Source organism: Rana temporaria, chromosome 10 (assembly GCF_905171775.1).
Source record: "Rana temporaria chromosome 10, aRanTem1.1, whole genome shotgun sequence".
In the NCBI taxonomy this organism is placed as follows: Eukaryota; Metazoa; Chordata; class Amphibia; order Anura; family Ranidae; genus Rana; species Rana temporaria.
The window spans coordinates 10082240-10097163 of NC_053498.1; the positions used below are offsets into that span (position 1 = coordinate 10082240).

Genomic DNA, 14924 nt, shown 5'->3' on the forward strand with positions numbered 1-14924 from the left:
ACATCTCACGGAGCTTCTGTTTAATCCATCATCCGAAAATGGAATGAACTGCAAACCTACCAAGACATGGCCATCCACCTAAACTGACCGGGCCGGATATGTCCTGGGGCACCATTCAAAAAGAAAATGCCCAAAGTTGGGTTTTAAATGTCAGCTGATTTATTTTTTCTCTGTAAAAAATTACAGAAAGTTTAGTAAGATTATTTTTGCTTCACTGAAAGTGTTGTGCAAAAGAACTTGTCCTTGTGCTATACCCTGACGTGGCTGTCTTTTGACTAGGTGAGGAACATCCGGGGTGCACGCCCAATTGTTGGCAATGGGAGAACCCAACATTTTTTCTAAGGGCTTCTACACTGTTATCCTCCTGCTTGTGCTGGGTAAGTCCAAATTGATCCTGCAATACCTCTGATGATGTCTCTTTTCTTGATTGATCTCTATTACTTATCTCTACATATTCCTGACGAAGCGACTCAGTCGCGAAACTAGTTGAGACCTTGTTTTGTTTTGTATTATTGTCCTGATGTTTTTTATGACCGTGTTTTTTTTTATACTATGTTAATAAATTGATATATATATATTTTAATCTTTACTACCTCCTGAGCTTACTTTTCTCTATAGTACCGGTATAGTCCTCTTGCCCCCCATTCTCTTGGTCCTTTGGGTCCTTGGGGTCCCCTTAGCCCAAAACTCTATTCTAATTGACTTTTAGGATGATGGTACTACTATTTCTTTATTGTGTATACTAAGGGGCAGATCCACAAAGATCTGCGCCGGGCGCAGCGTATCTAAGATACGCTACGCCGCCGTAACTTATCTTTCTTAAATTGAATCCACAACGCGGAATTCAAATGGATCTAATGGGGGCGTGTTTTATGTTAATACGCGTGACCCGACGTAAACAACGTTTTTTTGGAACTGCGCATGCGCCATCCCTGGGGGTATCCCAGTGCGCATGTTTGAAATTAAACCGGAACCCGCCAATGCTTACGACGGTGACGTCATTCTACGCAAATTCCTATTCGCGAACGACTTACGCAAACGACGTAAACAATTCAAAATTGTACGCGGGAAGGACGGCCATACTTAACATTGAGTACGCCTCAGAATAGCAGCTTTAACTATACACCGGAAAAAGCCGAACTCAAACGACGGAAAAAAAAGCGACGGCCCGACGTACGTTCGTGGATCGCCGTAAATAGCTCATTTGCATACTCGACGCAGATTTCGACGGGAACGCCACCTGGCGGCCGCCGAAAAATTGCATCTTAGATGCGACGGCGTACTAAGACGTACGCCTGTCAGATCGAGGCGAGATGCCGTTGTATCTTGTTTTGAGGATTCAAAACAAAGATACGACGCAGGAATTTTGAAATTACGCCGGCGTATCAAAAAAATGCACATGCGCATTTTTTTTTTATTACCTTCCTCGCACGATTCTCCCATCATTGATTAGAAAATCGTAAATTTTTTCAAAAAAATTACATGTCCGATTACTCTAATTCGATGGCCGCACGAAAATCGGCTGTTGCTGCAGCCCACTAAATGGTGAGAAATACGAACGAAAAAATTCTTAGATAAGACTTTCGAAAGGCTCTACGGGTCGGATTTAGAAAAAAAAATTCTTTCGAAAATCTTATTTAAGATATTTTCGTTCGTATTTCGCACCATTGGTGGGCTGCAGCAACAGTCGATTTTCGTGCGGCCATCGAATTTGAGTAATCGGACACGTTGGGAATATATTTAAAAACAAATGATTTTCTAATCGATGATGGGAGAATCGTGCGAGAAATGTAATCGAAAAAGAAAAAGCGCATGTGCAAGAAAAGAAAATTCCCGTGAAGAAAAGAAGATTCCCGGAGACTAAAAAAAATTTCTGTAGCAACAGGAGGTGAAATTGAAGGCTTGGTTGGCCAAATTTCGAAATCAATGGTGGCGCCATCGGATCACAAAACGCACAAATTTTGATTTTCAAAAAAAGATTTGTTTGAAATTTGACCCATGTATGGCATCCTTAAGGCCCCTTTCACACTGGGGCGTTTTTCGAGCGTTATTCAAGCTTTTTTCAAGCGTTATTCAAGCGTTATTCAAGCTTTTTTCGAGCGTTATTCAAGAGTTATTCGAGCGTTTTTAGAGTGTTTTTCGAGCGAAGCCTCATCTGCAATCCCAATGTGGTGGTAAAGCACTGCTAAGACCCTAAGGCCCCTCTCACATTGACGCGGGAGCCGCGGTGGCGGTATAGCGCTGGGATTGCCAGGGGAATCGGCCGCTAGCGGTGCGGTATTAACCCCCGCTAGCGACCGATAAAGGGTTAATACCGCCCTCTGCAGAGGCGCATTGCGGGCGGTATTGCCACAGTTTTTCATTGTTTTAAATGGGAAGGAGCGGTGAAGGAGCGGTATACATGCCGCTCCTCTCACCGCTCCAAAGATGCTGCTGACAGGAGATTTTTTTCTCTCCCGCCAGCGCATCGCCTCAGTGTGAAAGCCCTCGGGCGTGGACCGTTTCCATCGGACATGTCTCCTCAAGTGTACGGGGCCTCAGTGTGAAAGGGTAAGGCGTTTTTACAGCGCTTTCAATTCATTTCAATGGAGAGGGGCGTTTTTGGAGCGTTTCTTTCAGCGCCCAAAAGCTGCTCCAAAGATGCTGCTTGCAGGACTCAGTGTGAAAGGGTCCATTGAGATGCATGGAGAGTGTTTTTTGAGCGTTTTAATAGCGCTATTTTTAACGCTAAAAAGCTGTAAAAATGCTGTGTGAAAGGGGTCTAAGAGAGAATTTCCCCCAACTTTGGAGACGTTGTACACGTTGTTTGTATTTATTTTTAATATCATTTGTTTACACTTTTTTTCTTTTTTTTTTATAGATTACTCTATCAAATGCACAACTTCAACATCTTCAAGTAAGAACCATAAATCTGTATTTGATACCTTTTTTGGAGAAGCGTCTTAAGATTTACGTAAAGAAGATGAGCGTCTTTCTATTTTAAAGAATATGTGCAAAAATAATTGTATTTGCATTGGTAGTTACATTATGCAAAAAAAACATTTGTTATCTCTCTGATCTGCAGGTCTTTTGTACCCATATGGGAATTCGTCATATGATACCACTGCTCCAAAATTGGATGATGGAGTAAATGGCCCAATAACACTTTCTACCAAGCTAACTCTCTTTGGAAATGCATCTACCATTATCTATGTGAGTGCTCCCTGTACACTGTTATATGTCAATTTCTTTGGCTTGGTCTCTTCCTTGCAATTTCCTGAGCCTCTCTATTCTTCAAAGAGTCCACCATCACTTTAATAGGATTGAAAAATGATTTCTTTCTTTCTTTAATTTGAATTAAGGCTCATTTAATTAAATTCCACTTAAAGCGGGAGTTCACCCTAAAAAAAAAATTTAAGATTAGATTGATGCTCATTTTGTCTAGGGGAATTGGGTAGTTTTTGTTAAAAACGAAGCAGTATTTACCATTTTAGAGATACATCTTCTCCGCCGCCTCCGGGTATGGCCTTCGGGACTGGGCGTTCCTTCTTGATTGACAGTCTTCCGACAGGCTTCCGACGGTCGCATCTATCGCGTCACGACTAGCCGAAAGAAGCCGAACGTCGGTGCGGCTCTATACGGCGCCTGCGCACCGACGTTCGGCTACTTTCGGAAAATCGTGACGCAATAGATGCGACCGTCGGAAGCCTGTCGGAAGACTGTCAATCAGGAAGGAACGCCCAGTCCCGCAGCCCATACCCGGAAGCGGCGGAGAAGATCGCTCTCTAAAACGGTAAGTACGGCTTCGATTTAAAAACAAAATTACCCGATTCCCCTTGATAAAATGAGCATCAATCTAATCTTAAAAATTGTCATTTCTGGGTGAACCTCCACTTTAATATGTTACATTCTCCTTTTGAACCACCATGTAGGGTAGGCGGGTGGCACTTTTTTCCATGTCCCCTCCTTGATGGGGGCCGAGGTGTGTGTTTTACATAAGAGACCTAGCCTGGGGTGGGTTCTTCTGGGCTACACTGGGCACCTCAAATAGGGTCACTGCTATGTACATAGCTTTACTTGAACAGATGACTGAACTGTAGTTAAAGCGGAGGTTCACCCAAATAACATCTATATCAGACCAACTTCTTTATACTTCTAACATGTACAGTCCGCATTTATTTATTTTTTTTTACGCTGTACATACCGTATAATCTATATTTGCAATCTGGCTTCCGGGTACTTCTCCCCGAGGGAGTAGGCGTTTCTATGCTGAGGAGGAATGTCCTCTGGAAGGCCGCCCAGATGATTTACGTCCTTTCAGAAAAAGTTCCCCCCGGCGGATAAGGCCCCACCCCCCGTATTGCTATAACTTCAGCTTTCTGTGCACCTGGCTGTATTGATTGTTTTGAAGGTAAGGATGGAGTTTTTCACCAAATTTGAAAATGAATTAGCAGCAGCGCTACTGAAGCTTCTTAAATGTTAACCAGTTGATTTTATGGAATTAAGTCTTATTTTACTTTGTTATTTCATGAAGGTATTTCATTTGTTTTTAGGTCGATAACAATGGCCTACTATCATTTAATACATCCATCACAGCGTTCACACCCAAAAAACTCCCAGTATTTAATGGCAGCAACCCCTTTGTGGCTCCGTTCTGGGCAGATGTGGACAACGCCATAGCCGGCGACATATATTATCGACAGAGCACTGACATCGACCTCCTAAGCCGCGCAACGAGTGATATCCGTTCTTACTTCAGTCTTCCCACGTTTTCAGCGACGTGGGCATTTGTGGCCACATGGAGTAACGTGACATATTTTGGATCTACGGCCTTATCTAGCACGGTATATCTATTTAAAGTATGCTGAATTATTCAATAAGTGCAGCATTCCACCATGTGAAAGAAAGGCAAATTTCCCTTGGACTGTAGATATTCTCCCTACTAAGTAGAGCAAGGAATGTGAATTGTTCCATTGTTTGTTTCATTCATTAAAGTGTATTAAAATGGTTCTAAAGTCAGAATGTTTTTTATCTGAATGCATTCTGTGTGCAGCAGCCCCCCTCAGCCCCCCTAATACTTACCTGAGCCCCGTCTCGATCGAGCGATGTTGCGCGAGAGTCTCGGCTGTCCGGGATTCTCCCTCCTCATTGACTCCCGCTGCTGTCAATCAAGGTCAGTGAGATGAGGAGAGAGATGTGCGGGGCCGAGCTGCAGCTCAGTGTCTGAATGAATACACAGAGCAGCGGCTTGGCTGGGGTGCCCCCATAGCAAGCTGCTAGCTGTGGGGGCACTTGGCAGGAGGGAGGTGCCAGGAGCATTGGCAAGGGACCCGAGAAGAGGAGGCTCCAGCCTGCACAGAGCAGGTAAGTATAGCATGTTTGTTATTTTTTTTTTAAAACAAGACTTTAGTATTACTTTAAGTAGGGTACACACGATCAGTCCATCCGATGAGAACGGTCCAAAGGTTAACCGATAAAGCTGACTGATGGTCCGTCACGCCTACACACCATAGGTTAACTAACCAATCGTGTCAAGCCTCCTACACACGACCGAGGAACTCGACGGGCGAAACACATCGTTTTCCTCGTCTAGTTCAAGGTTAGGCTGTCAAGGAACTCGACAAGGCAAGTTTCTCTATTCCCGTCGAGGAAATAGAGAACTTGCTCTCTTTTTGGCTCGTCGAGTTTCTCGACAGTTTCCTTGACGAAAATGTACACACGACCGGTTTCCTCTGCAAAAAAATATCTCCCAGCAAGTTTCTTGCTGGTTTTTGCCAGGAGCAAACTAAGAGCGGTTTACAGTTAGTTCCTGAATGTGACCACCTGAGGGTCAAAGGCATTGTACATTTTTTAATGCTTCCCAGCATGCGTCGACTTGATTCGGAGCATGCGCAGGTTTTTAACCAATGGTTTTGCATGCTAACGATCGGTTTTGACCTATCGGTTAGGCGTCCATCGGTTAAATTTTAAAGCAAGTTGTCTTTTTTTTAACCGATGGTTAAATAACCTATGGCGCCCACACACGATCGGTTTTGACCGATGAAAACGGTCCATCAGACCGTTGTCCTCGGGATAACCGATCGTGTGTACGCGGCCTTAGGGAACCTTTGGGTTAAGTTTTTATTCTTCTCAAGTCTATCCAAAGCAAAAAAAAAATTATTAAGATGCACCAAAATAATTTGTATTTTAATATTACTTTCACGGCCACTGAAATTTTTCGAAAAGCAGTCCCTAATTTTATCATGTAGCACTTCTGGGCAAATTGGGCTTAAGCCCTGGTTCGCATTGGTGCGATTTGGCAAATCGGCAGCAATTGCCCTCAATGGCCCCATCCTAATCGGGGCGACGCCGCATTTGCGCTGCCGCACTGATTTCCAAAAGTAGTTTCTGTGCTACTTTTGGTAATTTTGAGGTGAGATTTCCATTGACATCTGTCCAGAAACCCACACAGATGTCTCTGAAATTGCCCCCTGAATTCCGGACTGACAAGCGGGTATGAAATTGTTTGAGTTCAGCTGAACTTGCACTATTTCATTCCCGCACTCAGTGTGAACCAGGGCGAAAGCTGAGTTACAGGTATGGCTATTTTTCCAGAACTATAGCGGTCCTTCTCTAACCCTCAGGCCTCGTACACACAACCAGTTTCCTCGACAGAATCTATCAAGAAACTTGGTGGGAGAGCTTTTTTGCCGAGGAAACCAGTCGTGAGTACATTTTTCATCGAGGAAACTGTCGAGGAACTCGACGAGCCAAAAAGAGAGCAAGTTCTCTTTTTCCTCGACGGGAGTCTCAAATTGGCTCGTCGAGTTCCTCGTCGGGCTGGTTTTCGACGAGAAACTCGAGCGTGTGTATGCCAAGAATAAAGTATGAGACGGGAGTAAAAGTAGCATTTGTAATGAAGATAACACATTTTTCAAGCTGTAACAGACTGAAAAGTGCAAATCGTCTCTTAACAAACTTTTACTTAACACGCAGTAACATGAGATTAGCAAAACCAGCCTCAAGAGTTATGCCAGTGGAATCGAACTTCCCCTGCCGTTGTATGTGTTGTACGTCACCGCGTTTGAGAACGAGGAGATTTGGTCTTGACAGTGTGTACGCAAAGCAAGCTTGTCGAGTTCCTCGACAAGCATAACAAGGAACTCGACGAGAAAAACTATGTATTTCGCCCGACTAGTTCCTCAGTCATGTCTACGAGACCTCATGGGTGATTTAAAGTCAATTTCTTCCTTAGAATCCCCCTGTCCAGCATACGTTTTATCTTCCCCATGGGTTCCAATGCATTTTGTCAAAATGGCAGCTTTGGCACGTTGCCAATTTTTTATTGAAACAAAAAAAAAAAAAAAGACTAATTTTGTTTATTTACTAAATTTACAGGTTAACACATTTCAGGCTGTTCTCATCACAAATGCAAGCCTCACTTTTACGATGTTCAACTATGACAGTATTCTTTGGACGACAGGGACATCCAGTGGAGGCAACAGTAAAGGAACTGGAGGAATCCCAGCCCTGGTGAGAATGTAGAGCAATGATCATCTTTCAGAGGGCTGAACAAGTCTAAATGCATAAATAAAGTTTATATTTTAAGTGAAACTCCACTATGGGTACAAAGACAAAAAAAAATATTTGACCAATTATGCATGTTTTTAGGATTTTAGTAAACTTTTTATTCTTACCTCATTCTTCTCTGTTGGTACTAAGAAAGGCCAATTTAATAACGTTCTCAGACTGAATCTGCTGGAAGGGCGCAATATGATCCATCCCAATTTTGCAAGAAGATGGAACACCACACTAGCCCGGATAGTCCATAAAATATTTATTTTAGCAACAAAAGCCAATGCATTTCAGGGCTAAACATTCCCCCTTCACCAGGGCTTGTAAAATAATAGCCATAGGGTGAGGGATACCTGAGGCTTATACCTTTTTTTCTGTGCAATAGATTTTATTGCATTTCCAATCAATAACAGGCTGAAGTGGGCCTAGGCAGGGAGGCAATAAAATGTTACAGAATGTGAAGTAGACAGAACAATAACAATAAGCATATAATCAATCATATACATTTAGCTTGTTCGGGATCTTGGACCAATGGTATAGTGGTCCAAAGCCAATAGGTCCTTTAGAGCCATGCCCAAGAGACAAGAAAAAGCCAAAAAGAAGAGAAGAAGAATAAAAGAGGGGTATGGGAAAAGGAGGGAAAGTGGGGTTAATCCCCTGCGGACTCTGGGCTACCACAGGCATCGCTTAATAAATGGCCTAAACTGGTTGGATGTAGAGAAGGTAGGGAATACGTAATCCAAGGTTCCAAACTTTAAGTCCTGTACTATACTGGACATTTTTTCATTTCCCATTAAGGTGGTCAAAGTGGTCTTTTACTCCCTGTACGGGGCCTGTGGTTTCTTCCAGGCCTGAGCAATGGTCGGTTTAGCAAACAGAAATAAGTATGATGCTTATTTCTGTTGATACACAAAGAGACCTAGGATAGGGCAGGGTAAAAGGGTTAGTTTGGCATATTTATGAATCGTCAAATTAAATAAGGTGTGTAGCAGGCCAAAGACCCTGGACCAGAAAGCAGGCAGTCATGGGCAAGCCCACCAAATGTGCCTAACTTTTTCTCATTGACCAAAATTCCTGAAGTAACTACGAGGGGTCTTCAAAAAGTTCCCTCACTTTTTTATATTTAATATAGTTTAAAAAAGTGCAGAACTTTTTGAAGAACCCCCGCATCACTGCACCCAGGATGTGTATGGGCTAATCGAGCACCGAGCAGGAATCCCAGGACCATCACATAAGAACTTTGCATGTGGATTTAACCACTTAACCCCCAAACCATATTGCCGGTCAAAGACCAGAGCAATAACTGACAATTGCGCGGTCATGCGACGTGGCTCCCAAACAAAATTGGCGTCCTTTTTTTCCCCACAAATAGAGCTTTCTTTTGGTGGTATTTGATCACCTCTGCTGTCTTGAGTTTTTGCGCTATAAACAAAAATAGAGCGACAATTTTGAAAAAAAATTATATTTTTTACTTTTTGCTATAATAAATATCCCCCAAACATATATAAACAAAATTTCCTCAGTTTAGGCCAATACGTATTCTTCTACATATTTTTCGTTAAAAAACCGCAATAAACGTTTATTGATTGGTTTGCGCAAAAGTTATAGCGTTTACAAAATAGGGGGTAGTTTTATGGCATTTTTATTAATATTTTTATTTTACTAGTAATGGCGGCGATCAGCGATTTTTTTCGGTACTGCGACATTATGGCGGACACATCGGAAACTTTTGACACATTTTTGGGACCATTGTCATTTTTCTAGCGATCAGTGCTATAAAAATTGCATTGGATTACTATAAAAAATGCCACAGTCAGGGAAGGGGTTAACACTAGGGGGTGGGGAAGGGGTTAAGTATGTTCCCTGGGTGTGTTCTAACTGTAGGGGGGGTGGCCTCACTAGGGGAAATGACTGATCGCTGTTCATACATTGTATGAACAGACGGTCAGGCATTTCTCCCCTGACAGGACCGGGAGCTGTGTGTTTACACACACAGCTCCCGGTCCTCGCTCTGTAACGAGCAATTGAGGATGTCCGGTGGCGATCCTTTTTTTTTGGGGGGGGGGGTCAAAGAATCAGGAAAAATATATATTTTTTAAATACAATAGATTTTGTATCAATGTAAATCTTGCAGGCTGGGGTCAACAGTGGCTATAAAGTCGGATACTATCAAATAGCCAGTTCCCTGACTACTGAGATCATCAACATATCATCTACAAGTAATGTCAATGTCCCCGGCCGATGGGTCTTCAAGGTGGACAAACTGTATCCCGAGGATCCCAGCGGGATTATAGGTAAAAAATAAAACAAATTGACAAAATGACTGTAAGTATTATTATTTAGTAATGTCATCAGCTCTGTTATGCTTCAGCTTACTATGTTATATATATTTTTCCTTTGTGTGTTATTTTATTTTATGTCTTGTTGCCACACAAATCCATAAAAATAACAAAAATGTGGTAAAAAAAAGTGTATATTAGAAATAACAGACATATTCTTTTGGCTGGTGTTTTATTAACCTAATATAATTGTATTACTTTCCTATAAAGAATATATATATATAATTTGCCTATAAAATATGATGTGCGTGTTTGTGGAAAGATTTTAAAAAACGGATCCACATGTTTATTCTTGTGTTTTCTTTGTTTGTTTTCTTTCTTTGTTTGCTCGTTTCAACATAAAGCTTGAGTTAAACTCAAACCACACACACAATAGGAGAACATTTTACAATTTATCAAAAAGAAACACCCAACACAACATTTAAACAACATACTTTGTTTTCCTAACCTGAACAATTTTTAAGTTCCGCCTCCGAGGAACAAAGGGGGAAAAGCTCTTTGCGTCATAAGCGTGCATATTTTAGATTGGATATGATCTTTATTTCCTTACATCAAGAATTCTGGGACTTTTTGAATATAATAAGGAGGAGCAAACTAAGGGCCAGATTCACAAAGGAGATACGACGGAGAATCTCAGATACTCCGTCGTATCTCTCAGAGTATCTATGCGACTGATTCATAGAATCAGTTACGCATAGATATCCCTAAGATCCGACAGGTGTAATTGTTTTACACTGTCGGTTCTTTGGATGCAATACCGCGGCCGCCGCTGGGGGGAGTTTGCGTCGTAAACAAGCGTCGGGTATGCAAATTAGCAGTTACTGCGATCCACAACGGTTTTCCGCATTCGCTACGTCGCCGCTACTCTAGTTTCCCATCGCAATTTTAGTCGTCGCTTGACCTGCCCTAACTTTACACAGCAATCGTATTGCTGTATAAAGTATGGCCGTCGTTCCCGCGTCGAAATTTAAAAATTAACGTCGTTTGCGTAACACGTCCGAGAATACGGAAGTACGCTACGCGTGTCACCGTTCAAAAAAATTACGTCACTTCGCGCAAAGCACGGCGGGAGTTATGAAACGGAGCATGCGCAGTAGGTCCGGCGCGGGAGCGCGCCTAATTTAAATTGTACCCGCCTATTCGAATTGGAACGCCTTGCGCTGGACGTATTTACAATACACCGCCGCAAGTTTCCAGGTAAGTGCTTTGTGGATCGGGCACTAAAACTGGAAACTTGCGGCGGTGTAACGTAAACGGGTTACGTTACACGGCCGCAAATGTATGTGAATCTGGCCCTAAGAGAGGTTTACAGTTAGTTCCTGAATGTGACCACCTGAGGGTCAAAGGCATTGTACATTTTTTAATCTCTTCTTCTTTTGATATCTTCTCTACTTTCTATAATATGCACATTTTTATCTGTCCCCTGACTAATATTTGACATTCCTCTTTTAATTACTTCTACTGTGGCCTATTAAGCCCATTTAACACCAGTGCCTTACTTCTAATAGTGGCTCCTACCTAAAAACCTAATTTCATATTATTGCAATATTTAAAAAAAAAATTTTTATGTCTTGTATTTATCATGTTCAAGTCTCAGAAATTTAATTGTTATAAATTCTTACAGTCTTGCACCCTTTTCGCCATACATTGACCGATTCGTTTGCATCTTTCATCAATTTGCGTCAAACCTGCTTAGATGAGTAGCTCCTTAGTAAATGTCAAAATGAAGCCTTTGCACAATATTTCAGAAACAGGGGAAAAAAAATCTTATCATATGCACAACATATTCACATTTTTCAACATCTTTTCTCTTTTTTTTTTTTTCAAATATAAATTCACAAACACCTTAACATTAAAAAATCTTTATTTTCTCATAGCCCATGCTATTCAGTTTGTTATTCTAAAAATTACATTAAAAAGAAGATTACAAATATAATTTTTTTTTTAAACGAATAAACAAAAAATGAATTATATCACCACAAAAATATTGATAACTTTAATGTTTACACGTAAAAGTATTGTGTATTTGAATAATTCCATTAAATATCTTTTTTTTTTTTTGCTAATTATGTAACATTAAAGAGGAATTAATCTCTTTCAATCAACATTAAATATTTGTAATTCTTATGTCTTAGTAAATAGATAGAAGATTATATTATATTTACTTGTTAAAAAAATAAAAAATAAAATCTTCAGTTTCCTCCTGGTTTCTGGCCTAGGCCAAAATGATGTCACACATCCCAGGAGTCTACATTGGCATTTCATTTTTTTCCATCTGGAGGAGGAGAGGAGGGACTTTCTTAGCTAAACTCACCCCCCCCCTACCCCTCCCACCCTGTCTGCATGTCTGAGCTAATTAGGCCAATGGATTCCAGGAAGTGAAAGATACATGAATAATCTGCCCTTACTCAAGATGGCCGTGGCTGGAAATGCTAGGGAGGTGTTTTTCAAAGTGATTTCTCAAGAAGATAAAGAATAAAGACATAGATGAATGGGTCTGCTTTGAATATAAAAAAAAATGAATTAAATAGTGTTTTTAGTTTGCAGTACTCAAATACAGTTAAGTTCCACGTTAATAACATACAGTATAAGACATTTGTCTTAGGTTAGTACATTTTAACCTCTTGAACCTTGTATTATTTTGTTATGTTTGATAACGCTTTACTGCAGATTAATTATTTGTGACATCAAGTGTGATAAGTAAAAAGATGTTTATCCATAGTGGATTTTACGACAAGGATATTGGGGGGAAAAAAGCTATGCCTAGTCTCCACAGTAAGTATTCTATTTGAAGTTGTTTGTCCATTCAGAAAATGTACATAATTCATGTGTTTAAGCACGTCCTGCAAAAGGGACACGGAGCAGAGCAGAGCTCCACCCATATTTTTCAACAGACACAGGAAGGACCTTGCCGCGGTTCTGTTGCTCACAATCTGTGAACTTCACTGCAGATGAAATTGAAGAGTTCTTAACCGAGAACTTTAGCCAAAACTTTTTTGTCTAGTTTTAGAACAAGTGGAACTCCCGTCAAGTTTTTTCTAATGCTGTCCGTGTTTCCATTCGGAAAAAAATCCTCCTCGCTTCCTGTTGTGTCTCTAGACAGGAAATGAGGAAGAATCTCCCAAAATTATAAATTGCAGTTGAGTTGTCATCAGAAAAGCTTTTCAATTGGATGACTTTCCTCCTAAAGCTCCAACTGTTAATTTGAAGACTTGTCCAACGGAAGTAAAAACAACAGTGAATACAAGATAGTGGTTGTAACCCTTCCCCCAATCTATACAAAGCTAGAAAAAAGTCTTATGCCTCGTACACACAACCAGTTTTGCTCTCGGGAAAACTGCCATGACAGCTTTTGGCCAGGAAAACTGGCCAGGAAAACCGCCGGGAATCCTGGCGGGAAAAATGAGAACATGTTTTCTTTTTTCCTGCCAGGATTCCCAGCGTTGTTTAACCAAAGCTCTCATGGCAGTTTTCCTGCCAGGAAAACCGGACGTGCATAGGGGGAAAAAGCTACCGAGCAGGTTCTCGGTTTTCCCGGCTGACTTTTTTACCGCCGGGAAAACCGATCGTGTGTACAAGGCATTAGTTCTGCTTGAACCCACTTGCAGTATGATATAAGCCTTCAGGACAATATTGTTTCTAAGACCATGAGACTGCTGTGTCGTATACAGATTGTGCTAACGCTTCCTGCACCATTGCATAGATATTATATCTGAGCACTTTCACCAGCGTCACCGGATTTTTACTGCGGTCTATGCCGGTGATGAGATTTCAGCTCACTTTCTTACAGGATGTGATTTCCCGATGGTAAATCTCTCCAACCAGTTCAAAGATATAAAAAAAAAAACATTTTATTATAGTGAGAAAGGATTTTAATTTTGAAATTGCTTGTCAGGAAAGATGTCTGCGGGGTACAGCTGCCATTTTCAGGTGCATGCCTGAGTTCAGGCGCCAACCAAGAATGTCCAGAACAGCCACCGGCGCTTCTGTGAACGTGACCATATGCGTGCGTGCAACTCTCACCAGGACTGGCACCAAACTGCCTATTTAAACGGAGCTTCAGGGCTGACTGATTGCTGCTTGGTCTACAGCGTTTACCTGAATCCTGATTCTTATGTGTTGACTTCTGATACCGATCCGGCTTGCTTTCGACTACCGCTGCCTGCTTCCTGCCCTGACCCCTGGCTTCCTACAGACTGATCTCTTCCTCCAGTTACTGTTATCTGTTGCCAAAACCTGCCTGTGACCTGACTAAGCTTCTGCCTGCTGTCTATGCCTGATCTGCCTGCCCATTGCCAACCCGTGCTTGTCTGACCCTGCTTCCAACTCTTCCAGCCTGCTACAGCTCCTGCTTCCTGTTGTGCATCCCTGCTTGTCTCCTGCCAAGTCTGCCAGCCCATCTGCCACCTCGCTTGCCTGTTACCTGACAAGTCTGGCTTCCTGCTCATGAGTTCCCGGCTAATACTTGCACAGACTTTTGAACTGATCATAGGCACTCTTACCCCGCCGTGCTCCTGAGCCTGCTGACTCACTATCAGTGGCCCTCGAGCCGGAACTGTACAACTGTACAGGCCTTCCTCCACATGTCAGTCTCATCCACCAGGTACGTTACATTGCTCTTGTTGATATCGCTGCCTTTGTGTCCCAATGATGACTGCTCCATCCTTTCCCATTTTCTGTATAGGCATGATAAGAACAACGAGCAATCAAAAAAATCCCCAATGAGGTCAAGGACAGAAATACAAGCCTGAGACTTTATCCAAAAGCAAAGAAATAAAAAATTTGACTTAAGATTGATTTCCAGGAATTCATCTACTTTTTAAAAACTGCGGGCATACCATGAGTTAAGTCTAATGAGTTGCCTGCCGCCTTATAGACTTATCTCTATTATTCACATCTGACAAGATTATTGTGCTCCAGAAAGATAACTACTGTGGTCTCAGTTCCTTAAAGAGCAGATTCATTGGAACTGTTATGCCTGACCCTTCCCCTTTTCTGCCCATTCACAGAAGGCTTTGTATTATGTGAATTAATTCACAAAATACAAAGGCT

General features: G+C 41.7%; 1 protein-coding gene across 1 annotated transcript; it reads left to right on the top strand.

The window, feature by feature from the left end:
- The first annotated feature begins 283 nt into the window (after window positions 1–283).
- On the top strand, window positions 284–10159 carry LOC120915977 (sushi, nidogen and EGF-like domain-containing protein 1). The gene is made up of 6 exons (XM_040326817.1): window positions 284–377; window positions 2861–2896; window positions 3065–3192; window positions 4533–4823; window positions 7357–7491; window positions 9668–10159. Exons 1-6 carry the CDS (start codon window positions 317–319, stop codon window positions 9836–9838), a joined length of 822 nt encoding a protein of 273 aa, XP_040182751.1. The 5' UTR covers window positions 284–316; the 3' UTR covers window positions 9839–10159.
- The last annotated feature ends 4765 nt before the right edge of the window (window positions 10160–14924 follow it).